The sequence below is a fragment of the Macaca fascicularis genome, chromosome 9, assembly GCF_037993035.2.
Source record: "Macaca fascicularis isolate 582-1 chromosome 9, T2T-MFA8v1.1".
Lineage (NCBI taxonomy): Eukaryota > Metazoa > Chordata > Mammalia > Primates > Cercopithecidae > Macaca > Macaca fascicularis.
In genome coordinates, this window is record NC_088383.1 from 66920394 (window position 1) to 66940991 (window position 20598).

The 20598-nt window shown below is 47.7% G+C and overlaps 1 protein-coding gene and 1 pseudogene across 18 annotated transcripts; one reads left to right on the forward strand and one right to left on the reverse strand.

Moving 5' to 3' along the window:
* The first annotated feature begins 2472 nt into the window (after positions 1 to 2472).
* On the forward strand, positions 2473 to 6934 carry SFTPA2 (surfactant protein A2). 18 transcript variants are annotated; one of them, XM_074001682.1, is made up of 7 exons: positions 2473 to 2516; positions 2717 to 2905; positions 3130 to 3185; positions 3354 to 3548; positions 3824 to 3943; positions 4697 to 4774; positions 5244 to 6934. In XM_074001682.1, the coding sequence occupies exons 4-7, from the start codon at positions 3377 to 3379 to the stop codon at positions 5618 to 5620; spliced, it is 747 nt and encodes a 248-aa protein (XP_073857783.1). In that variant the 5' UTR covers positions 2473 to 2516; positions 2717 to 2905; positions 3130 to 3185; positions 3354 to 3376; the 3' UTR covers positions 5621 to 6934. The 18 variants fall into 18 exon arrangements, with proteins under 18 accessions (XP_073857783.1, XP_073857784.1, XP_045255937.2 ...); XM_074001683.1 differs by having other exon boundaries at positions 3133 to 3185; XM_045400002.3 differs by having other exon boundaries at positions 2717 to 2875; positions 3133 to 3185.
* A 9368-nt stretch (positions 6935 to 16302) lies between these two features.
* LOC107130926 (small ribosomal subunit protein eS12-like) lies at positions 16303 to 16934 on the reverse strand (annotated as a pseudogene).
* Positions 16935 to 20598: the final 3664 nt, after the last annotated feature.

Below are 20598 nucleotides of genomic sequence, written 5' to 3' on the forward strand. Positions count from 1 at the left end.
CTGGAGAAAGGGGAAGGAAAGGGTCCCTTGAGCAGAGGCCTCGAATCTGCAGAGACGCCTGTGGGCTGTCCTTAGGGCGGCGCATGGCTCCCACTCTGCGCCCCTCAGTCTTACTTTGCCCACTTGGGAAAGTGTCATCTTCCTTGTTTCAGTCACACTGGGTGAGGAGGGAGTCCTGCCACAGGGAGTGGGACTCAGAGTGCAGTGAGACTGTGGACTCTAAGGTGGCTTTGCGTGGGCACCCAGGGCCTGGCAGTGTGAAGAGGATGTCCCCGCAGAGGGAGGTGGCCCAGCATGGGGGATGAAGCCCGAGGAGAGTGAGAAGCGCACTGAAGGAGAGCGGACCGGCGGGGGCTGTGGGGCCTGAGCAGGAGCAGGAGGCTGTGGACGCGGCTGAGTGGCCTGGCATGGGCACTCGGAACTCAGCAGGGACTGGAGCAATTCTTAGGGCTAAGAGTGACAAGCTTGTGCTTCTTAACGACATTCTTTAGGGTTGCTGGTGCCATGTGCTGGTAAACTGTAGCTGTTTCTACATCAAACACGCATAGGGCCCCGCTGCAGCCCGCAGGCGAGTGCTCGGCACCCCCTGGCGGCCGGTGGTAGCCCTTACGTGCGAATCCATATTGCTACAAAGTAATCAATGGGCGACAAAGACAGCGTGATGAGGAATGGGATCTTTACAATAGTCCCAAAGTGTGTCCTTACAACATAGTCACTGATTAAAACCAGAAAAATAATGTAGTCATGGTAGCGAAGCGTGACACCCACCACTTTATTCAATGATCAACGTGAACATCATTATTCTCGGGGCAAACTAAAGTCCCATGCCCCTGGCAGAGTGGGAGAGGAGCGCAGCGGGTGTTTGTGGTATTTCTGCCGAAGTTACAGAACCTGAATCTAATCGTGAGACAATACTTCAGGAAAAAACGAAGTGAAGGGCATTCTACACAGTCAGTCTCCTGTGATCTTCACACTGTGTTCAGGTCATGAAGGTGAAGGGAAGACAGAGGGACTTCGTGGGTTTCAGGACACTGGAGAAGCGTGACAACCGAATAAGGCACATGACTCAGAAACGGATCCTTTGCTATAGAGGACACTACTGGGGCGTTAGGTACATTTTGCATAGGGCCTGAAGGCTATGTGGAGTTATTGTATCAGTGTTAATTTCTTGATTATGGTTATAAGGTGAAAACGCCTTTGCATGAAAAACACACTAAAGTATTGGGGTGTTGGCGTTTCATGTTGACAACCTACTCTCAAAGGTTCAGGAAAAAAAGTCGTACTATGCTGGCAATTTTTCTGTAATTTTGATGTTGTTTCAGAATAATAAAATGAAAAATGAAACTGACCAAGTCCACCTGGTTAATAAATGACAGCTGTGGTTCAAAACTCAGGTGTGCCTTTCCCCTAAAGCCATGCCCTGCCTTGCCAACCACAAGGCCCTGCACATCCGAGTTGGCCTCTGTCCCTGCTCATCACCTACAAAACAGCCCTGCCCCCCCACAGCCGAGTTGCTAGAGCTGCGCCCCACCTGCCCCTGCCCTGCACAGGCCTGACTCCCCCATCCCACACCTGGCCCAGCACTTACCACATAGTGTGGCAGGCAACACTGGGGCAGCTGAAAGACCCTGTGCTACAAATTGCACTGGCCAGCTTCCTGCTCCTGGGAGCGGGGTCCATGGCTGAGCTTCTGCTCCCCGGAAGAGCTCCAGACTCCTCAAGGGTCTGAGATTTTTCAAACCAATTCCAAATAAGCCAGGGGAGGTTTTCCTGTCTTGGTTTCCATCATCACCACTTCCACAGTTGGAGATTCCCTCCTAATCCAGATGCTTGAACCAGGACTAGGACTTCATATATCACTGGGACACTTAGCATAATCACCATTGCAGGTTGCCAGACATCACCCAAAGTGATGTTCTACCAAAGACAGAAACAGCAGCTCTCCCGTGACCTTCCAGGTGCTGCCCTGACTCCTCCAGCTGAACCTGCTAGGGCAGACGAAAGTGGAACATGCAGCATATTTCCCTGCCACTCTGTCCATGTGCCCACCAACTTGGCTGCAGGCTCCAGGGACACCAGCTGGGGGGGCCTGGGGCTCAGAGCTGAGCAAGGTTACAGGGCAGATAGGTTGGCCTGGATCAACCTGACCACCCTCAACTGGAGCGGTGACTTCTTCACCGTCTGACACTAAACCAGGAGCCAAGTGGATCTCCCTGAGTGCAGGGTGGGTGACCTTTACCAGTGGAGGCATTTCTCTTCTTACAGACCTCGTATTTTTCTTTACCAGGTTCTGTGCTCCTCTCAAGGGTCCTAAGTGTTCCTCCAACCTGAGTGTTCTGCAGGGAAACATGCTGTGTAAACACCATGCCTATTTCCTGCTTGGAGCACAGGTTTTGTAGTAGAGCTCTCAGGGGTGTGGAAGAAGCCTGGCAGCCCACACCCTATAAATGCTGTTGTCCACCTGTATGCTCTGACTTGGAGGCAGAGACCCAAGCAGCTGGAGGCTCTGTGTGTGGGTGAGTTTAGCCCCATCTTCTGGGTGTTCTCCAGCATGAGGATCGCAGACAGAGAGGACCAGCCCAGCAGCCATAGGCCTGACCAAGGCCCAGGCTGGGAAGGAGGGTGACTCCCTATTTTCCACTGAGATGTGTTTCACAGCACAGTCAACATGGATGACCTGCAAAGGCCCTCATGCTTTGATATCTTCCTTGGCCAGGTCCATCTCTACCAGGGGCTCAGCAGGGCCTAAGCCGGGGAGTGGGAGAACAGACCCCAAGGAGAAGGAAGACCTAATTACTGACTGTGAGAGGGTCATCACCCCCCTGATCATCACCTTGAGGGGCCTAGGCTATGTTCATCTTTTTTTCATTCTCAGGTCGTTGATTTCTTAGAGCCTGAAAAGAAGGTAACTGCACATATGAGGGACAGATGGAGTGAGTCAGTGAGTGAGTGACCTCATCCTTGCTCCTAATAGACTGGGAGGGACAGGGCAGCTTTTCTGCAGAGCACGGAAGTCAGAGAGGTGAAGCCAGTTTCCCAGGGTAACAGTGAGGCACTGACAGAAAGGAGACTACAGTGGAGTCCAGGTCCCCGGGCTCCCCAGAGCTCCTTACTCTTCCTCCTCCTCAGCAGCCTGGAGACCCCACAACCTCCAGCCGGAGGCCTGAAGCGGGAGACCACGCCAGGTGCCAGATGATACTGGGAATTTTCCTGGGTGCTTCGGGTCTTCCCAGCACTCTGGTCTCGCCTGCCCTGCCTCTTGGGCTCTGCCCAGCTTCCTGAGTCCTGACAGAGCACAGTGGGGGAGATGTTGGCAGAGGCAGCAGATGGGCTCACGGCCATCCCTCCTGCAGGAGCAGCAGCTGGAGCCGGAGCCATGTGGCTGTGCCCTCTGGCCCTCACTCTCACCTTGATGGCAGCCTCTGGCGCTGCGTGCGAAGTGAAGGACGTTTGTGTTGGAAGCCCTGGTGTCCCCGGCACTCCTGGATCCCATGGCCTGCCAGGCAGGGATGGGAGAGATGGTGTCAAAGGAGACCCTGGCCCTCCAGGTACTGTGCTGGAGACCCCACCCTCTGCGGAGGGACACAGACCCCTTTTCAGAAGGCCCGTCTGTCTAGGTCCCTAGGCTGTGGGCCATAGTGAGCTGGGTGGGACCTGGTGGGCTCCTGGGGCCCTTAGGATGGCGCATCCTGGAGAGTCTGTCCTCATAGCGCCCATGGAGTGATAACTGGGACAGCCCCAGTGATAATGAGGGTCGAGTCTCACTAGCTCCAACCAGTTGTGGGTGACGGATCCCACACATCCATGTCCTGTTTCTCTGCAGGCCCCATGGGTCCACCTGGAGATATGCCATGTCCTCCTGGGAATGATGGGCTGCCTGGAGCCCCTGGTATCCCTGGACAGCGTGGAGAAAAGGGGAAGCCTGGCGAGAGGGGCCCTCCAGGTGAGCAGGGTGGGGCAGGTGGGCAGTGGGAACACAGGCACAGCAACCCTGAAGTCCGTTACACAGGGCTGATGGGGATCAGACAAACCCTGCAGGTTCCCCAAGAGCATTTGGCTCAACCTAAGTAAGAGAATGTGAACTTGAGGGAGAAAGCCAAAGTGTCTGGGGAGTGTGGTCACAATTCAAGGAAGGGCAGGTGTGGGAAGTCCTCCATGCCTCGTGACCGCCGATGGGGAAACACGGAGTCAGGTGTGGGAAACGGGACTGCGCTGGGAGGCGGGGGAGGCGCGTCCTGGGATGCAGCACTGGAGGCGGTCTGAAGGGTGAATGTGGACCAGACATCCAGGCAGATGGTGTGATCAGGAGCCCACAGGCAGATGGGAATTTGAAGCTCAGAGCGGTAAGCAAGGCCATCAGGGCAGCGCAGAGAGCATCATGCTTGCCCTTGGTGGAGGGTGCGGGAAAGGGACTTGCCCCACAGAGGCGGGCAGACAGAGCCACTCGAGGGACAGAGCAGGAAAGAGGACAAGGGGTGGGGGTCTCAGCAGGGGCAATGCTTCGCTAAAGAACAGGGGACCGGGGGTGTGGAGACACACTGGAGTCTTGTGGACCCTCTGAGCCTGGGGCCCGGGCGATGCCTAGCAGCAATGAAAGGGCAGAGTTCCAGGATTGCAGATGGCAAAATGCCTGCGTGGCAGCAAGTGGGGGTCTTCACTGGCCTGCCCCTCCTTCTGTGTGGGGCGCTCTCCGCAGGGCTTCCAGCTCATCTAGATGAGGAGCTCCAAGCCACACTCCACGACTTCAGACATCAAATCTTGCAGACAAGGGGAGGTAAGGGGACCCCCTGGGCCTCACAGGGTAGGAGTTTCCCACAAATTCTCCTCATTCTCGGCAGCAGCTTCTAGAACATAGAGATGACAAACAGGCACGCACATGTCAGGTCTTGGGGAAAGGAATGATGCTTGCTTTTCTGATGTCTTTGAATGGCCCAGAGGAGACAGAACCTGACACACTTCACTCCGCATTTCACAGGAAAGCAAGTTCTCCACCCGTCTTACTTTCCACTGAATCCCTGGAAATGGCACCATTTCTGGCAATAAGTAATTGTTACTTAGGTGAATGAATAAATGGAGGAGAGTCTAAAAATGAATTTAGAAAACTGCAATTGGAAGAGGAAGAGAAGACACAGAGAGAGGCAGATGGAGAGGCTGGGGAAAGTCCGGTGGCCGAGAGCCCAGGTGAGGGAGGTGGCTTAGAGACAAAGCAGTCAATGGCCTGACCCAGTCTCCTCTGCTCCCAGCCCTCAGTCTACAGGAGTCCATACTGGCAGTAGGAGGGAAGGTCTTCTCCACCAATGGGCAGTCTGCCACTTTTGATGCCATTCAGGAGGCATGCGCCAGAGCAGGAGGCCACATTGCTGTCCCGAGGAATCCAGAGGAAAACGAAGCCATTGCAAGCTTCGTGAAGAAGTACAACACGTATGCCTATGTGGGCCTGACTGAGGGTCCAAGCCCTGGAGATTTCCGCTACTCAGATGAGACCCCTGTAAACTACACCAACTGGTACCCAGGGGAGCCCGCAGGTCGAGGAACAGAGCAGTGTGTGGAGATGTACACAGACGGGCGGTGGAATGACAGGAACTGCCTGTACAACCGACTGACCATCTGTGAGTTCTGAGAGGCATTTATGCCACGGGACAGGGAGGATCCTGTCTGGCCTTCAGCCTCCATCCCGAGGCTCCACTTGGTCTGTGAGATGCTGGAACTCGCTTTCAATAGAATTCACTTGTGGCTATTAGAGCTGAAGGCATCCTTAGCCACTTCATTCCCCTAATGGGCCCTGACTCTTCCCTGGCCAGCCTTGACACTTCCCTTGCAAACCCTCCCAGCACTGCACCCCAGGCAGCCACTCCTAGCCCTGGCCTTCGGCATGAGATGGAGCCCTCCTTATTCCCTATCTGATCCAGTTCCTTCACTTACAGATGGCAGCAGTGAGGTTTTGGGGTAGAAGGACCCTCTGACGTCACAGAGTGCCTGCCTCCTGGTCCCTTTTGCTCTCCCTCTGCAGCCCACTGCCTGCCCAGTGCCATCAGGATGTGCAGTCCTGGCCAAGCATAATGGCAGAAAGAGGTGGACTTCAGGGAAACCCTATGTGGAGCTAAGGCCACAGTGGAGATTCTCTGGCACTCTGAGGTCTCCAGGGCAGGCCTGGTCAGGTTCTCCAGGTGGTCAGAGGGCCCAGTGGTGCCCCAGCACAGTGGTGTCCAAGCCAACCCCGTGACTGACATGTACGATTTACTCCTTTGAGTCTTTGGATGCCAACTCAGCCCCCTGACCTGAAGACAGCCGGCCTAGGCCTCTAGGGAAGAGCCCCCCAGTGCAGACGTGATCCAAGTAACTTTCTGCTGATGAACGACTCTGTACCCCACTTCAGACCTCGGTGGGCATTCACACCACCCCCTCCCCCCACACCACCGGCTCCACTTTCCCCTTCCATTAATCCATTCACCCAGATAATCATTAAAATTAACGTGTGCCAGGTCTTAGGATGTGTCTTGCGGTGGGCAGGGTGCCCAGTGACTCTTGGGGATATTTATTCTCCCTGAGTCTATGTCTTCATCTGTGAAATGGGGATAAAATACTTGTTGCTGTCACAATTATTACCATCTCTCCAGCTAGCAAAATTACTACCAGAGCTGTTACTAGACACAGAGGCTATTGACCCAGCACATACCACGTGCCACACACCTTGATAAGCAATTCTAATACAGCTTATTATGTACTATTCAATCTTCACGCAATGTCACGGGACCAGTATTGTTTACTCCATTTTCTATAAGGACACTGAAGCTTGGAGGAGTTAAATGTTTTGAATATTATTCCAGAGAGCAAGTGGCAGAGGCTGGATCCAAACCCACCTTCCTGCACCTGAAGCTTATGCTTCCAGCCACCCCACTCCTGAGCTGAATAAAGATGATTTAAGCATAATAAATCGTGAATGTGTTCACATGAGTTTCCATAGCTTTGGTTCCAAGAAACATCACATTTCTGTATTTTTGTAAATCAAATGAACTCTGGTTCTGAGCCCCCACTTTCCTCAAGATTGGAAAATTCAATCTCAGGATGTGCTTTCTTTGTTTGATGGGAGGGGCGACCTGCTCTCCTCCCTGAGATGGTACAGGGGGATGGGGAGCTACAGACACCATTTTGAAGAACACATGGGCATCATGAATCCACATGGTCCATTTGTGGGTGGGGATACCATGCCTTCCATCCTCCATGCAGCCATCTGAATGATTTCTGCAGCCCAGCAGTGATGGTGGCACTCAGGGCTCAGTCCCAGGCCTCAGTGAGCCATCCTAGTCTCATGTTGGCTTGGAATGGGACCACTCTCCCATGACCCAGGGCTGTGCAGGAATGAGACAACATCCCCAATTGCTTGAGGAGGCAGCCACATATGTGTCCCACCTCCAGAAAGGCTCCCACTCCTCCCACCCTCACACCGGAGAACGCTCTCTTTCATGGATTTACTGCTTTTCTTGGGCAGAGAGAAGCTCTGGGTCAAAACCCACAAAATCAGATGAGAAATAGGGGAACAATTTGTGATTGTTTTCTGAATGATAATTTTTAATCTGGTCACCATTCCACATGTGCTTGGGACCCAGCACAGAAATTATTGAGCCTTCCCCTAAATTAAGAGAAAACCAAGGAGAAGCATGTACAAATGTTCCTCGACTTATGAGGTGGTTAGGTCCTGATAAACACATTGCAAAATGATATCTTAAATGGAAAATGCGTTTAATACATCTAACCTACCAAACATCATAGCTGAGCCTAGACTACTTTAACCATGTCCAGAACCCTATGTTAGCCGGCAGTTGGGCGAAATTATCTAACACAAGCTCTATTTTATAATAGGGTGCTGACTCTATTGGGTGCTATCTCATGGAATTTATTGACTACTATACAGGAAGTGAATGAATGGTTGTATGTGTACTTGAAGTGTGGCTTCTCCTGAATTCACATCGCTTTTGGACCAATGTAAAGTCCGTAAATTATAAGTCAAACCACCATAAATCCAGGACCATGTGTATTCCCAAGTTTATAAGTAAATACGCCAAGTCAATGACAATTGATGTCTTCTTATTTCTTGTTAGGATTATTTTTACTTTCTTTATGCTTTTATTTGCTATTGTTACTATTTTATCATATTTTAAATTAATTATTGCTGGTTTATGAGAAAAACTCTTCGTTTACTTTTTATTCATCTTATACCCAACCATCTTTTTGGATTCTCATTTTTTTTCCTAATATTAATACTTCTAAGATAATTGATTCTTTTTTTTTGTTTGTTTTTATTTTTGAGACAGAGTCTCTCTTTGTTGCCCAGGCTGGAGTGCAGTGGCACAATCTTGGCTCACTGCAACATCTACTTCTCGGGTTCAAGTGATTCTCCTGCCTCAGCCTCCCAAGTAGCTGGGATTACAGGCGTGTACCACCACGCCTGGCTAATTTTTGTATTTTTAGTGGTGACAGTATTTCACCATGTTGGCCTGGCTTGTCTTAAACTCCTGACCTTAAATGATCTTCCTGCCTCGGCCTCCCCAAGTGTGGGGATTACAGGCATAAGTCACCTTGCCCAGCCAATGATTCTTTTATATTTTATAGATAAATAGTTACATTTACGAAGGATGGAAATTTGATCTGTCCTTTTATGACATTTATATTTTTTCCATCTCATTTCTTAGCTCCACCACAGGAGCTCAGCTAAAGGGGGAGTAGAAGGGACTGAGCAGTGCACCCTTCCCTCCTCCCATCTTGGACCTGGGATGCGAACGCACACTGACCACCTCTGGTTCACTCTCTCTCTTCTGCCATGAAGCCTACAATGAACCATGGTGAGGCAGGAGGGTTATGGAGGGCTCCAGCGACAAAGCCTTTGTGAACACAGTAAGGTTTTCTTTTTGTTTTTCATGAGAGACACAGGAAACTGTAAAGGAATACTTGAATTTGGGCCTGACCTTGTCATATTTTTCTCATAGAAAGATCATTCTGGCTGATACACCAAAGATGTGCCTGAGATCTGCAGGAGTAGATGCTGGGGGACTTCCCTGAACAGCTGTAATTATGTAATAGTCCAGGTAAGATTTTTTTTTTTTCTTAGTTAGAAGCCTACAGAACCAAAGAATGAGTCATGGACAATAGCTATTAGTTATTCCTCAATTATCTGCCCCGGTGATGGCTCAGTAATGGTAGGGTTGCTGGGTTCAGAAAATAAAAATATAGGCCAGGCATCGTGGCTCACGCCTGTAACCCCAGCACTTTGGGAGGCCGAGGCAGGTGGATCACGAGGTCAGGAGTTTGAGACCAGCCTGGCCAACAGAGTGAAACTTGTCTCTACTAAAAATACAAAAAAATTAGCGGTGCATGGTAGCAGATGCCTGTAATCCCAGCTACTTGGGAGGCGGAGGCAAGGAGAATCGCTTGAACCTGGGAGACGGCGGTTGCAATAAGCCGTGATGGCACCACTGCACTCCAGCCCGGGCGACAGAGCGAGATTCTGTCTCCAAAAAAAAAAAAAAAAAAAGAAAAGAAAAATATAGGACATCCAGTTAATTTGAATATCAGATACATAGGTAATTTATTCAGTGTGTCGTATGCAATATTTGGGACACACTTATTCCAAAAATTTATTCAATGTTTATATGAAGTTCACATTCCACAGATTCCAAAATGCTTTGCATTTTACCTGGCAACCCTACCTGTAGGGGCCTGGACAAGCAGAGGCTTTGGGTGAGGCAGGAGACACTTCCTGTGGTTAGTGGCATGTGACGATGTGACTTGGGACCATACCATCAGACTTGTACCCCAATGCCTTTTGGCTCAGGAATGAATGTGAAGTCTTTCCCGAGCTCTGTACATGGTGAGCAGGGCCACTGAAGCATGGTGTGTATGAGCACAGATAAGGCTGGTATTTCCAGCACACTCTGGCTCTCCCCTCGGCAGGACATCCAGGAGCCTGGGGTAGGAATCCTCTGGGTTTGCCTCATTTCCACCCGCTGCAGCTGCCCAGCATCCACCTAGCCTAGCGTGAGTCTTCTCCTGGAGGCTTCAAGAGGTGTTTCCATGAATAAATAGGGAGGATGGCAAGGCATGACAAAGGGACCGGAGCAAAGGAAAGGACCAAATGTGGCTGGCATGCCTCCGACAAGCCTTCTGGAGTGTGAGTATCTGTCAAAGCAGAAATGAAGACTTGGGAAGAGGAGCTTCTTATGGTGTCTAACTGTCTCTTTCTCTGGGGCAGTGGGCTCCAGACACTTTTAGAACCACACGTACAAAGCCCCCCGGGGCTTAGGCTCTCCAGGGAAAGCTATGCTCAGGCAGGGGCATAGGACAGGCAGGCAGCAGGGGCAGGAAAGGCTAGCAGCTCTTCCCTGGCTAACAGGTGGGGTTCTGCCTCCAGCTGCCTCCCCAGAACAGAAGCCAGATGAGCTGCCCCGAAGTCACCTTGGGGAGTTAGGGGACGCATCTGCCACATACACTGTGTTGGGAGAGAACTTTCAGCTGACTGCAAGCTTCCCAGGCTGCTCCCAGTGGAAAGTCTGACTCCTGGGCTGGGAGGTTCCTTCTCTGCCAACACCCTGCTCTGAGCCTACAGACAGGCAGTGAACAGTGCGGTTGGCGTCTCCCTGCAGCTCCAGCTGAGCCTTTGGGGTCATATCTCAAGGGGCTATTAAGGGAAATCATCACCTCAGGAACGGTCATCTCTTTTTTTTGCTATAGTCACAATTTAAGGAATTGTGTGAAACAGTCAAGTGGGGGCAGACATTAGATTTCAAGAGATCTCAACCACTCCAAAATATGGCCTGAGCCTGTGCCACCCAACCTCCTCGACCCCATAGACTTCATTCCTTCATTCATTCACTTGTTCCAACTTTCGCCAGTATTTCCCAAGTACCTACCTTGTGCCAGCCTGAAGGCAGGAAGCACACAGTGAGGAAGGGACAGAACCCCCCTGCTAGCCAGGGAAGAGCTGCTAGCCCTTCCTGCCCCTGCTGCCTGCCTATTCTGTGCCCCTGCCTCACCATCATGGTCTCATATGGTCTTTCATTGACTGAAAAGTCCTCATGCACCACTTGACTGTAGTTAAGATGGCTGACTCTTTCCACTCTGATTTCCCCTCCATCTCATTGCTCCTCACACCCCTCATGTTGGAGTGCTCATAGACATTTTTAGGCTCTGGCTAGGGATGAGACAGCTTTATGTAGTTTACGGTCACTTCTATGTGTGGTTGCATTACTGCTAGTCTTCCAGCACAGGAATGGCTTCCAGGAATATTGTTCTGATTCAGCCAGCAGGGTCAGAGATGATATCTAAATAATAAACATTTCCCCAGCACCTGTTTTCAGAAATACGTCAGCAGTGGAGGAGAAACAAGTATGGATCCAGAAACTAGTCTATGGAAAACTCTCTCCCCTATCATATGTATAGAGTTGTAAGCTTGTAAGGCTGTTCACATCCATGCCTATTTAAAATGGAAGTTCTCTCCTGCAGAGAATATACTCAATAGTGCAATATATACACTTATAACACAGACATATAAATACGTCTCTTTTGAACAATTTCGGTAAATGTATTTTGCTAGAGCTCCTGTGTAGTAAGGCAGAACTAGAGGAGTACTGCAAATAGAAGCAAGCTTTTGTGTGAAATGAGATGTCTTATGCATCTCACTGTATCTGATTACATCTTAGCTTGTCTGATATATTTTATCCCAGTGAAGTCCACAAGTTCTAGATGTGCACACTAAGAAAGATTACATTTTATAACTCGATATGAAATATTAACATCTACAAAGACAACATAAAACTCAATCTACTGTTACAACAAGACCGTCCATGACAGGTTGGGAAAGAGTTAAGTAGCAGCCATACCCCAAAGACCAGCTGTGAGAGCACAGAGGCACCTGATGGTGCCTCTGCCTGTTCTGCACTCTCCTTGAAAGCAACATGGAGCACAAGCTCATCCAGTGATTTCCAGCCCTCCCTCACAGCAAGTTAAGCCAGCAGATTTCTTGCAGAAAATCTCATGAGCAAAGATGAGTTCACCGTCAAAAAATATAATTTGAGAAGCACCATCACGAAAGGGAGACTTCCATCTGAGGAAACATAATAACCATAGCTACTATTTACTGAGCATTTATATGTCAGGCACTATTGCAAACATAAAGTGGAACTATTTTATGTTTGCAATAGACACATGAATACCTTATAAGAGTCCTACCTTATAAGAGTTTAAGGTAGGACTATTTTTATTGTCATTTTACAAATGAAGAAACTAAAGTGTCAAGTGATTAAGTAACTTCGTCCAAAGTCACATAGCTTAACATGAGAAGCCACAGACTAACCTCAGCTGTCTGGCTCCAGATCTGAAGATTAAGCAGAACGAACAGACAACCAGTAATGTGCTTTGAAGTAAGTATAATGAGAATAATTTCTTATTCTCAAATAATAAAGGATGGAAAAGAATCAATTGAGGATGTTAGAGATGAACAATGTGTTCATTTTGTATTACTGATCACGGGAATAAAAACCAAAAAATATATTCGTAGTTTAAACAAAACCACCTGAGTGGAAGAGCTATGTAGTGCAATGTATGCAGCTGAAGAGCTAATTAGTGAACTAAAAGATTGGAATCCTCCCTGAAAACAGCAGACTGGGATAAATAAATAGAAAGTAGAAAAGAAAAGATAATAGACATGGAAGATAGTTCCAGAAGTGCCAATATCCACCCACTGGTGTTACCAAAAGAGAGACTGCCAGAGAAATGGATGTCCAATGAAACACGGTTGGTTTGCAACACAAGTTTATTTCCTCTCCCTCCCCAAATCCTAATAAAATGGCAGTAGAGGAAGAGCACAGGTAAAATCCTTCAAGGACAATAGGAACAAGAGAGGAGAAAACAGCAACCAAGAATTTCGACATGTATTTTGGAGATAGTATACAAAGGAGTGGTAATTTGGCAGAATGGTGCATGTTCTGACTTGGGTGCCCCAGAGGGAGAAAATAAGAAAAATCCAAAAGATTCTCCCTACTCCATCCCCAGACTCTCAGAAAGGATCCACACTTGAAGAGGTGAGGTACAGTGTGAGCCTGTAAATAGGAAAACAGGGGCATAAGTGGAAACCCTAGGCCACTTTCTCTACTCTCTTCAGCCAGGGGTCCCCTCCACCCAGGGGAGAAAGGAGAGTTATTTGTCATATAAATTGAACTGAAGAAACTGTAGAATAGGTCTGAGCCACACAGATTTGAGAGGAGGAGGCAAGGTATCGGAGGAACCTGCCCCCAATATTTCAACATAGGTTCTTTCTATTTTCCATAAGTGTCAGCCAGCTGAGAAATAAAGAGAAAGAGTACAAAGATTGGAATTTTACAGCTGGGCTGCGGGGGGTGACATCACATATTGGTAGGACCGTGATGCCCACCTGAGCTGCAAAACCAGCAGGTTTTTATTAAGGATTTCAAAAGGGAAGGGTGTGTAAGAACAGGGAGTAGGTCACAAAGATCACATGCATCAAAGGGCAAAAAGGAGAACACAGATCATGTGCTTCTGAGGAAACAGGACCAGGGCAAAATCAGAAACTCTTGATAAGGGTCTATATTCAGCAGTGCATGTATTGTCTTGATAAACATCTTAACAGAAAATGGGGTTTGAGAGCAGAGAACCAGTCTGACCAAGAATTTACCAGGCTGGAGTTTCCCAATCCTGGTAAGCCTGAGGGTACTGCAGGAGACCAGGGCATATCTCAGTCCTTATCTCAACTGCATAGGACAGACATTTCCAGAGCAGCCGTTTATAGACCTCCCCCCAGGAATGCAATTATTTTTCCAGACTATTAATATCAATATTCCTTGCTAGGAAAATAATTTAGCGATATCTTCCCTACTTGCATGTCTGTTTATAGGCTCTCTGCAAGAAGAAAAATATGGCTCTTTTTGCCCAACCCTGCAGGCAATCAGACCTTATGGTTGTCTTCCCTTGTTCCCTAAAATTGCTGTTATTCTGTTCTTTTTCAAGGTTTCATATTGTTGAAACACACGTTTTACAATCAATTTGTACTGTTAACACAATAGTGGTCCTGAGGTGATGTACATCCTCAGCTTACGAAGATAATAGGATTAAGAGATTAAAGTAAGACAGGCCTAAGAAATTATAAGAGTATTATTTGGGAACTGATAAATGTCCATGAAATCTTCACAATTTATGTTCCTCTGTCGCGGTTCCAGCCAGTCCCTCTGTTCAGAGGTCAGGGATCAAGTTTAAACACAAGGATTAAGCCACCATCTACATATTGAATGATGGGACCCCAGTCCCCAGAGAGTGAGCAACCTAATTTACAATCTACAGGCCAGGGTCCGGAGGATTCATTTGTGGAGAAAAGGAACGTCCCAGACAAAGGGCCTCCAGTGGCTGATGTGTGCTGGTTTCCTCAATGAAGAGCTGACCTGATGCTCAGACACTCTGTGGCGAGCTCCATCAGTCAACAAGCCCTGCTCCCCCGCAGAGATTGCAGTCAGTGTTTTGTGCTTCACCCCCAAATGTGAATACACAGCTAGGGGTCACCACCTGGGAGGAAGGCCACCAGCAAGGGTGATCAACCTTCCTGGCTTGCCAGGGACTGAGGCATTTCACAGGACGTGGGACAGTCAGTACTACTATGGTTTGAGTTTGTTCCCACCAAAACTCATGTTGAACTTTGATCCCCAATGTGGCAGTGTCGGGAGGTGTGCCTGGTGGGAGGTGTTTGGGTCATGGGGGCAGATCCCTCATGAATGACTTGTTGAGCTCCAGCTCTCTCATGAGACTGGATTTTGTTCTCATGGGAATGTTTCTGCAGGAGTGGGTTGTTGTAAAGCCAGGATGCCCCTCGGGTTTTGTCTCTTCCCACATGTCCACTCACCATTGAACTTTTCCACCATGTTATGACATAGAACAAAAAGCCCCCACCAGAATCTGAGCAGATGTTGACACCATACTTTTTGAACTTCCCAGCCTGCAGAACTGTGAGCCAAATAAACCTCTTTTCTTTATAAATTCTCCAGCCTCAGGTATTCTTCTATAGCAACACTTAATGGATTAAGACAAGTACTAAAATAAGAGAAATCTCTGCCAAACCAGAATGAGTTAGTCGTCCTATTCTAGCATGTGCAAGCAATGTCCATTTGCATGGCTTTGCTTAATAATTTGCAAGCCTGACCTATATGCATAGCTCACAGGCTGGGAACACAGTCATCTGCTATAATTTATATGATCTTGTGACAACACCTGCCAAAAATCATATTAAATGGTTTGTGACTTTTGTTGATCCTCTTCCAGCCTTTGACACAATATATAAGCAAAAATATGAACTCTCCTGCTTGTAATTTCCAGTTGGGTAAAACAAAGATGTGTCCTGTATTCTTTTATTTTTAACTTGAAACCACACTGAGATAGCCCATTAGTTTGCTTTCCTACTGACCCACACAACTGTTAGGCACAGTGCAGGCCACTGACCAGCATCAGCTCCAAAGGATCAGTGTCTGTGCCCTGCAGGTTGTTGCATATGGTAGGGCCCTGCCACCCTGCTCTGGAATGGAGCACAGAAGGCCAAGCATTCTCTTGGATGCAAATAACCTCATGTGGGTATCATGGACTAGGAGTAGTTTTAGTAGACAATGAATACTGCTATCTAATGACCTCTAGAAACAAGGGCTACCACATCTGGATCTGAAATAATCATTTTAATGGAAATCCTCCAACTTTAGGGAGATTAATAGGAAATAATAATAAACAATAAATCATCTTATTTAGTTACTTTGGGTGTACAATTCACAACCAGTTTTAACAGGGCTTATTGCTCAAAATTAGATGTGCTGCAGGTGTGTGTGTGTGTGTACACGCATATGTATATGTGTAGCCAAACAGGATATATGGTTATGTGCCTGCTTTACATTTTTTCCAGGCTAATTTTTATTGCCATTGCATTTTATGATGTGGAATTGTGGGGAATCAGTTACCCATTCATTGCCTTGTTAGGGAACTCTCACATTTCCCCCTGAAGAGAATCTTGGCTCTGCCTGCAGGGACTCCCTTGATGCACTTTGGAGGGGATGTGGGTTGTCCTCTTCAGAAACATTTTCTTTCTTTCTTTCCTTCTTTCCTTCTTTCTTTCTTTCTTTCTTTCTTTCTTTCTTTCTTTCTTTCTTTCTTTCTTTCTTTCTTTCTTTCTTTCCTTCCTTCCTTTCTTTCTTTTTTCTTTCTTTCTTTCTTTCTTTCTTTCTTTCTTTCTTTCTTTCTTTCTTTCTTTCTTTCTTTCTTTCTTTCTCTTTCTTTCTTTTCTTTCCATGTGTGAGTCAAAGATTTATTTCCTCATTTCTTGCATTTGAAGTACTCTTTGATGACATCCTCATCCTGAGACTCCTTCCATAGTCCTTAACTACTACACAGCTGCAGCCAACCACTTTACAGGCTTTCCCCTCTCTGTCAATTGTACAGGGGCCTTCCCATTCCCCTAGTTTCTTGTTGTCGTTACCCTCGATTAGGTTGATTTGGTGTTCAGCACAAAGGGCCTCCACTGACTTGACATACATAGGCTTATCACAGTTGGATACAAGCTCACAAATGTGGGCTTGGCGCTTGTCTAAGGCTTTGGCACTTTGCGAATTCCACATGCTAGGCCATCATGGATGAGGGCGGTCTTCAGCACCTCTTGTAAAGCAGTATTAACGTCCATGACACCTCCAGCAGCAATGTCCACCTGGGCCATGATAGTGGGTTATAGGTGAAGCCCAATCTCAAGCTTCCGCCTCCACACGACTTGGCAGTGGCAGGGAAAGAGAGGAATGTTCTGTCTGGTGCATGAGTTTTCATAACAGGATCTATTCCAAGCCCCAGCTCAGTTTGTTATTAAGGTATATGGCTCATCTCTTAACTGGCAATGGAAAGTTCCAGCATTTCAAGTAGAATCTCAACCTCAGAGCCACACTATACTTTTCAAAAGCTTGGCTAAGAGAAATGCTACTTGTGGATAAGTGCCTGCAGAGTACATGTATTCAATCCTCTAGACAAATATTCTTAAATCTATTCCCAATTTAGCCAGAGTCATGGACTTGTGAGCTTGACTGCTTCCCACTGACTCCTTGAAGAATGACTTTTAATGCTTTGTGCTTTGGTTGAGGGGCATGATACACATTATGCAAAGTATGGTTTTGAACACTGATTCCTATCTGTTGCAGGGATATTGTTGAGGATGTGGCTTCTCTATGAAGCCTCTCTATGAAGACCTAAAGGAGAATATGCTCTTTGGTCCTCAGTATGTGGAATAGTTGTGCTTTTTCTTAGCAACCTGCAAATATTCTGGATCTCATAATGTGTCGTATATCCCTCTCCCCATCAGCAGCTAGGGTCTTAGAGCCAAATGAGTGAACAACCATGAGCCCACACAAGGGGACTAATCACTCGGGTTGGCACAATTAGTTTGGTGGAATCAGAGCCTGGGGTATAGGCAAGACGCTGTAGTGGCTCAATCTGCCATGGGCAGATCCAGATGTTGAGTGTCAAGGAACCCCCTCCCTAGGGGAGGGTTGGTGATGAACATGGATCCTCCAAACCAGCCTAATGCAGGTGCCTGTAGGCCATTACTGCCCCTGAGGGTTAGGGTTGGGGTTAGGGTTAGGTATGTTAGGATGATGACATGGCACACCTCGTCCTATACCTATACCCTTCTCCTCACCAGCTCTGTATCCTTTATTAACACACATGAATGGCATTGTTTGGAGCAGCAGCAACTGCATGTGAGTCAAATGCCGTGTGCTTTCCATTGTTTCACCCATCACAGTCCCCAGGGGTGGGTACATTCACACCCCAAAGTTCACTTCTATTATGTGAGCCAGGGAAGCAGTATACTAGACATTAGCAGTGTGGGCTCTGGAGTCAGGGGCCAGTTTCAAATCCTGCCTCCACCTCTCACTAATTGAGAGGCCTTGGATGAGACATTTAGTCTGTTTATCTAGAAAACAGAAACAAAACACTGCTTACAAACACAGCTGTGACAGGAAACACATTACATAACCACTGTGAACCATTTAGCACAGAGCTTGACCCAGTAATAAATGCTACGAAGAAATATATTGTGGTAGTGAAGACTTTAGTTTTTGGAATTGGATATACCTGGGTTCAAATTCCAGCTCTTCCAGGGTCAACTGTGAAAACTTGGGCAAGTTTCCAACTTCATTAATCCTCACCTTTTTCCAACTGCGAAATGTGGCAAATAGTGCATACAAAACTCATGGCCCACTGCTTGAGATGAAGTGTGTGCTCCATAAGTGATAGCTTTAGCTACTTGTTATTTTACTGCTATACCAGAGAGAATGCAGCTCAAGCTAAACAGGCAAGATGGAACATCTAAGGCGATCCTGCAGAGCTGCCTACCCTATGCGGCAACCCTATGCGACCTCCATCTTCAACACATGGTAGCAACAGTTACTTAGATGGATTGTGTTCTATGTACTAGGCAATGAGCTGAGAGTTTTATATTTTTGTTTTACCTGGGACTAGGTATGGCGGATCTTAATATTTTGGGGGCCACAAGTACTGTATCAGCCTGGTTCCAATCAACAGATAGAAACCACAGGTGGTTTATGCAATGGAAGTTTAATATAAAGAATTATTCAGCTATGATAAATGAGCAACTATATGATGTAAAGAGAACCTTATAGGGCTACTCTCCCTACAAGTGGGGAAGAGTATCCAAGAAGGACAATCTTGGAATGGGGCCCCCTCCCCAGGCTGGAGATCAGATATTGTTGGAGAAGGTATCATTGCATCCCCCTACATGGCAGAGAGATTTGCTGGGTTGCGTGGTCTAGAGCTGGTTGCAATTATTGGACAAGCAGGAAACAAACCTCCACAGCCCATGTCCATACTGCTGGGTTGAGTGTATGAGCATGTAGAATGATTGGGTCTCCAGTATGGACAGAAGGCATGGATTGCATGGTGCCTGTGTTGGGAGGATACTAAGTGGGTGATCACCATACCAGGCCAAGACTAGTTGCCTGGGACCTTCTGGGCACATGGCTGGAGCAGAGCACCACTGGATCTCCTCACAGCAGCCAGACCCAGGAAGAGAAGCTCCTTTCACCTGCACTGTTCTCTCAGCACCCGCCACTGAGAAAGCATCACGTTAAGCTCACCGTAGAGGAGAAATGCTCATGGAAATCCTGTCCATTGTCACAGAGCAGCTATTAGTGGGTAAATATGGAGTTGAGAAGTCATAAGTTGTAACTGGCATAGATATTATGGGGCATTTGAAGAATGCTGTGAACACATATGCATGGGTCCATATATTCATGCGTGTGCACGTATGTGTAATTATTCACACAATTCACGGTGGATACTACTTCTAGGGTGTTCACAGACCCCAGGTAGAGAGTGCCTGGAGGGAAAATTATCCAAGGCAGGCCCATTCATAGTTCCAGGGCAGCCACAAGAAAGCCTCCGTTAAGCAGCAGAAGTCTCCAGGGCAGGTGGGGCTAGGCAGCATGAAAGAATTGGCCGCAAGAGTTCCCAACCCTGTCCCAATTATGCAGGGTGACTTTTCTTTCTCTTCCTTCTCCATTCCCTTCCATATTGCTTATGCACCCAAAGGGAGACTTGAAGACTCTCTAGCAGGGCAAGGCCATTTTCTTTCGGCATTTTTCTCTCCCCAAAATCCAGCCGATTATCAGCTTAGACACACAGTAGGCTATGTGCTATGAACAACAGGCATCCTGGATTATTTTACAAACTCATGGATAGTCATTTTGAAACCGCCATCACCTTTGCAAAATTAGGACTGAGACAGTGAAAGAAAGCTAACTTAACCAACTCCATCTTGCTTCTAACCTCCAAGCTGTCTTTGTTCATTCCTGGGCATAGGCTGAACTAACTTTGGGAGAAACTTAGTTTGTAGTTATAGTTTAAACAAAGATAGTAACAGCCCTTTCCCAAAGCAGACCTCCTTCTTGTCTGGGGACTAGACTAACATTAGGCACAGGATTAGAAATTATGGTTTAGGAGTCACGCAGCTGGAGGCTGCAAGATTCTGACCCTCCCTCAACTGCTCCTGAGATCAGTGTTTGAGACATTTTGCAGACCCTGCACTTGATGGATCAGCTGGCACCACCCAGATAGAGAAACTGGCTCATCTGATCTTGCGGCCCCCATCCAGGAGCTGACTCAGCGCAAGAAGACAGCTTCGACTCCCTATGATTTCATCCCTGACCAATCAACACCCCTGGCTCACTGGCTTCCCCCCACCAAGTTATGCTTAAAAATTCGGCTCCCTGAATTCTCGAGGAGACTGATTTGAGTGATAATAAGACTCTAGTCTCCCCCACAGCCGGCTCTGCGTGAATTACTCTTTTTCTACTGCAATTCCCTGCCTTGATCAATTGGCTCTGTCGAGGCAGCGGGCAAGGTAAACCCGTTGGGCAGTTACAGTCTTCCTCCTTCAGCGAAACTCCAAGTTCCTCGTTGATAGTGGCAAACACCAGTTGCCGTATTTTCTACTGTTCCTGGCACAGAAAGTCCCTGTTCATGGTCCTGCTGGACGTAAGGGCCCAGGTGCTAAAAAGTTACCTC

What these genes read in the sequence shown, in the direction of transcription:
- SFTPA2 (XM_005565317.5), top strand. Translation starts at nt 2,918, where the DNA reads ATGAGGGACAGATGGAGTGAGTCAGTGA. An exon ending in TGGCGAGAGGGGCCCTCCAG is followed by an intron (nt 3,944 to 4,696) that starts GTGAGCAGGGTG and finishes CGCTCTCCGCAG; the next exon opens with GGCTTCCAGCTCATCTAGAT. An exon ending in AATCTTGCAGACAAGGGGAG is followed by an intron (nt 4,775 to 5,243) that starts GTAAGGGGACCC and finishes CTCTGCTCCCAG; the next exon opens with CCCTCAGTCTACAGGAGTCC.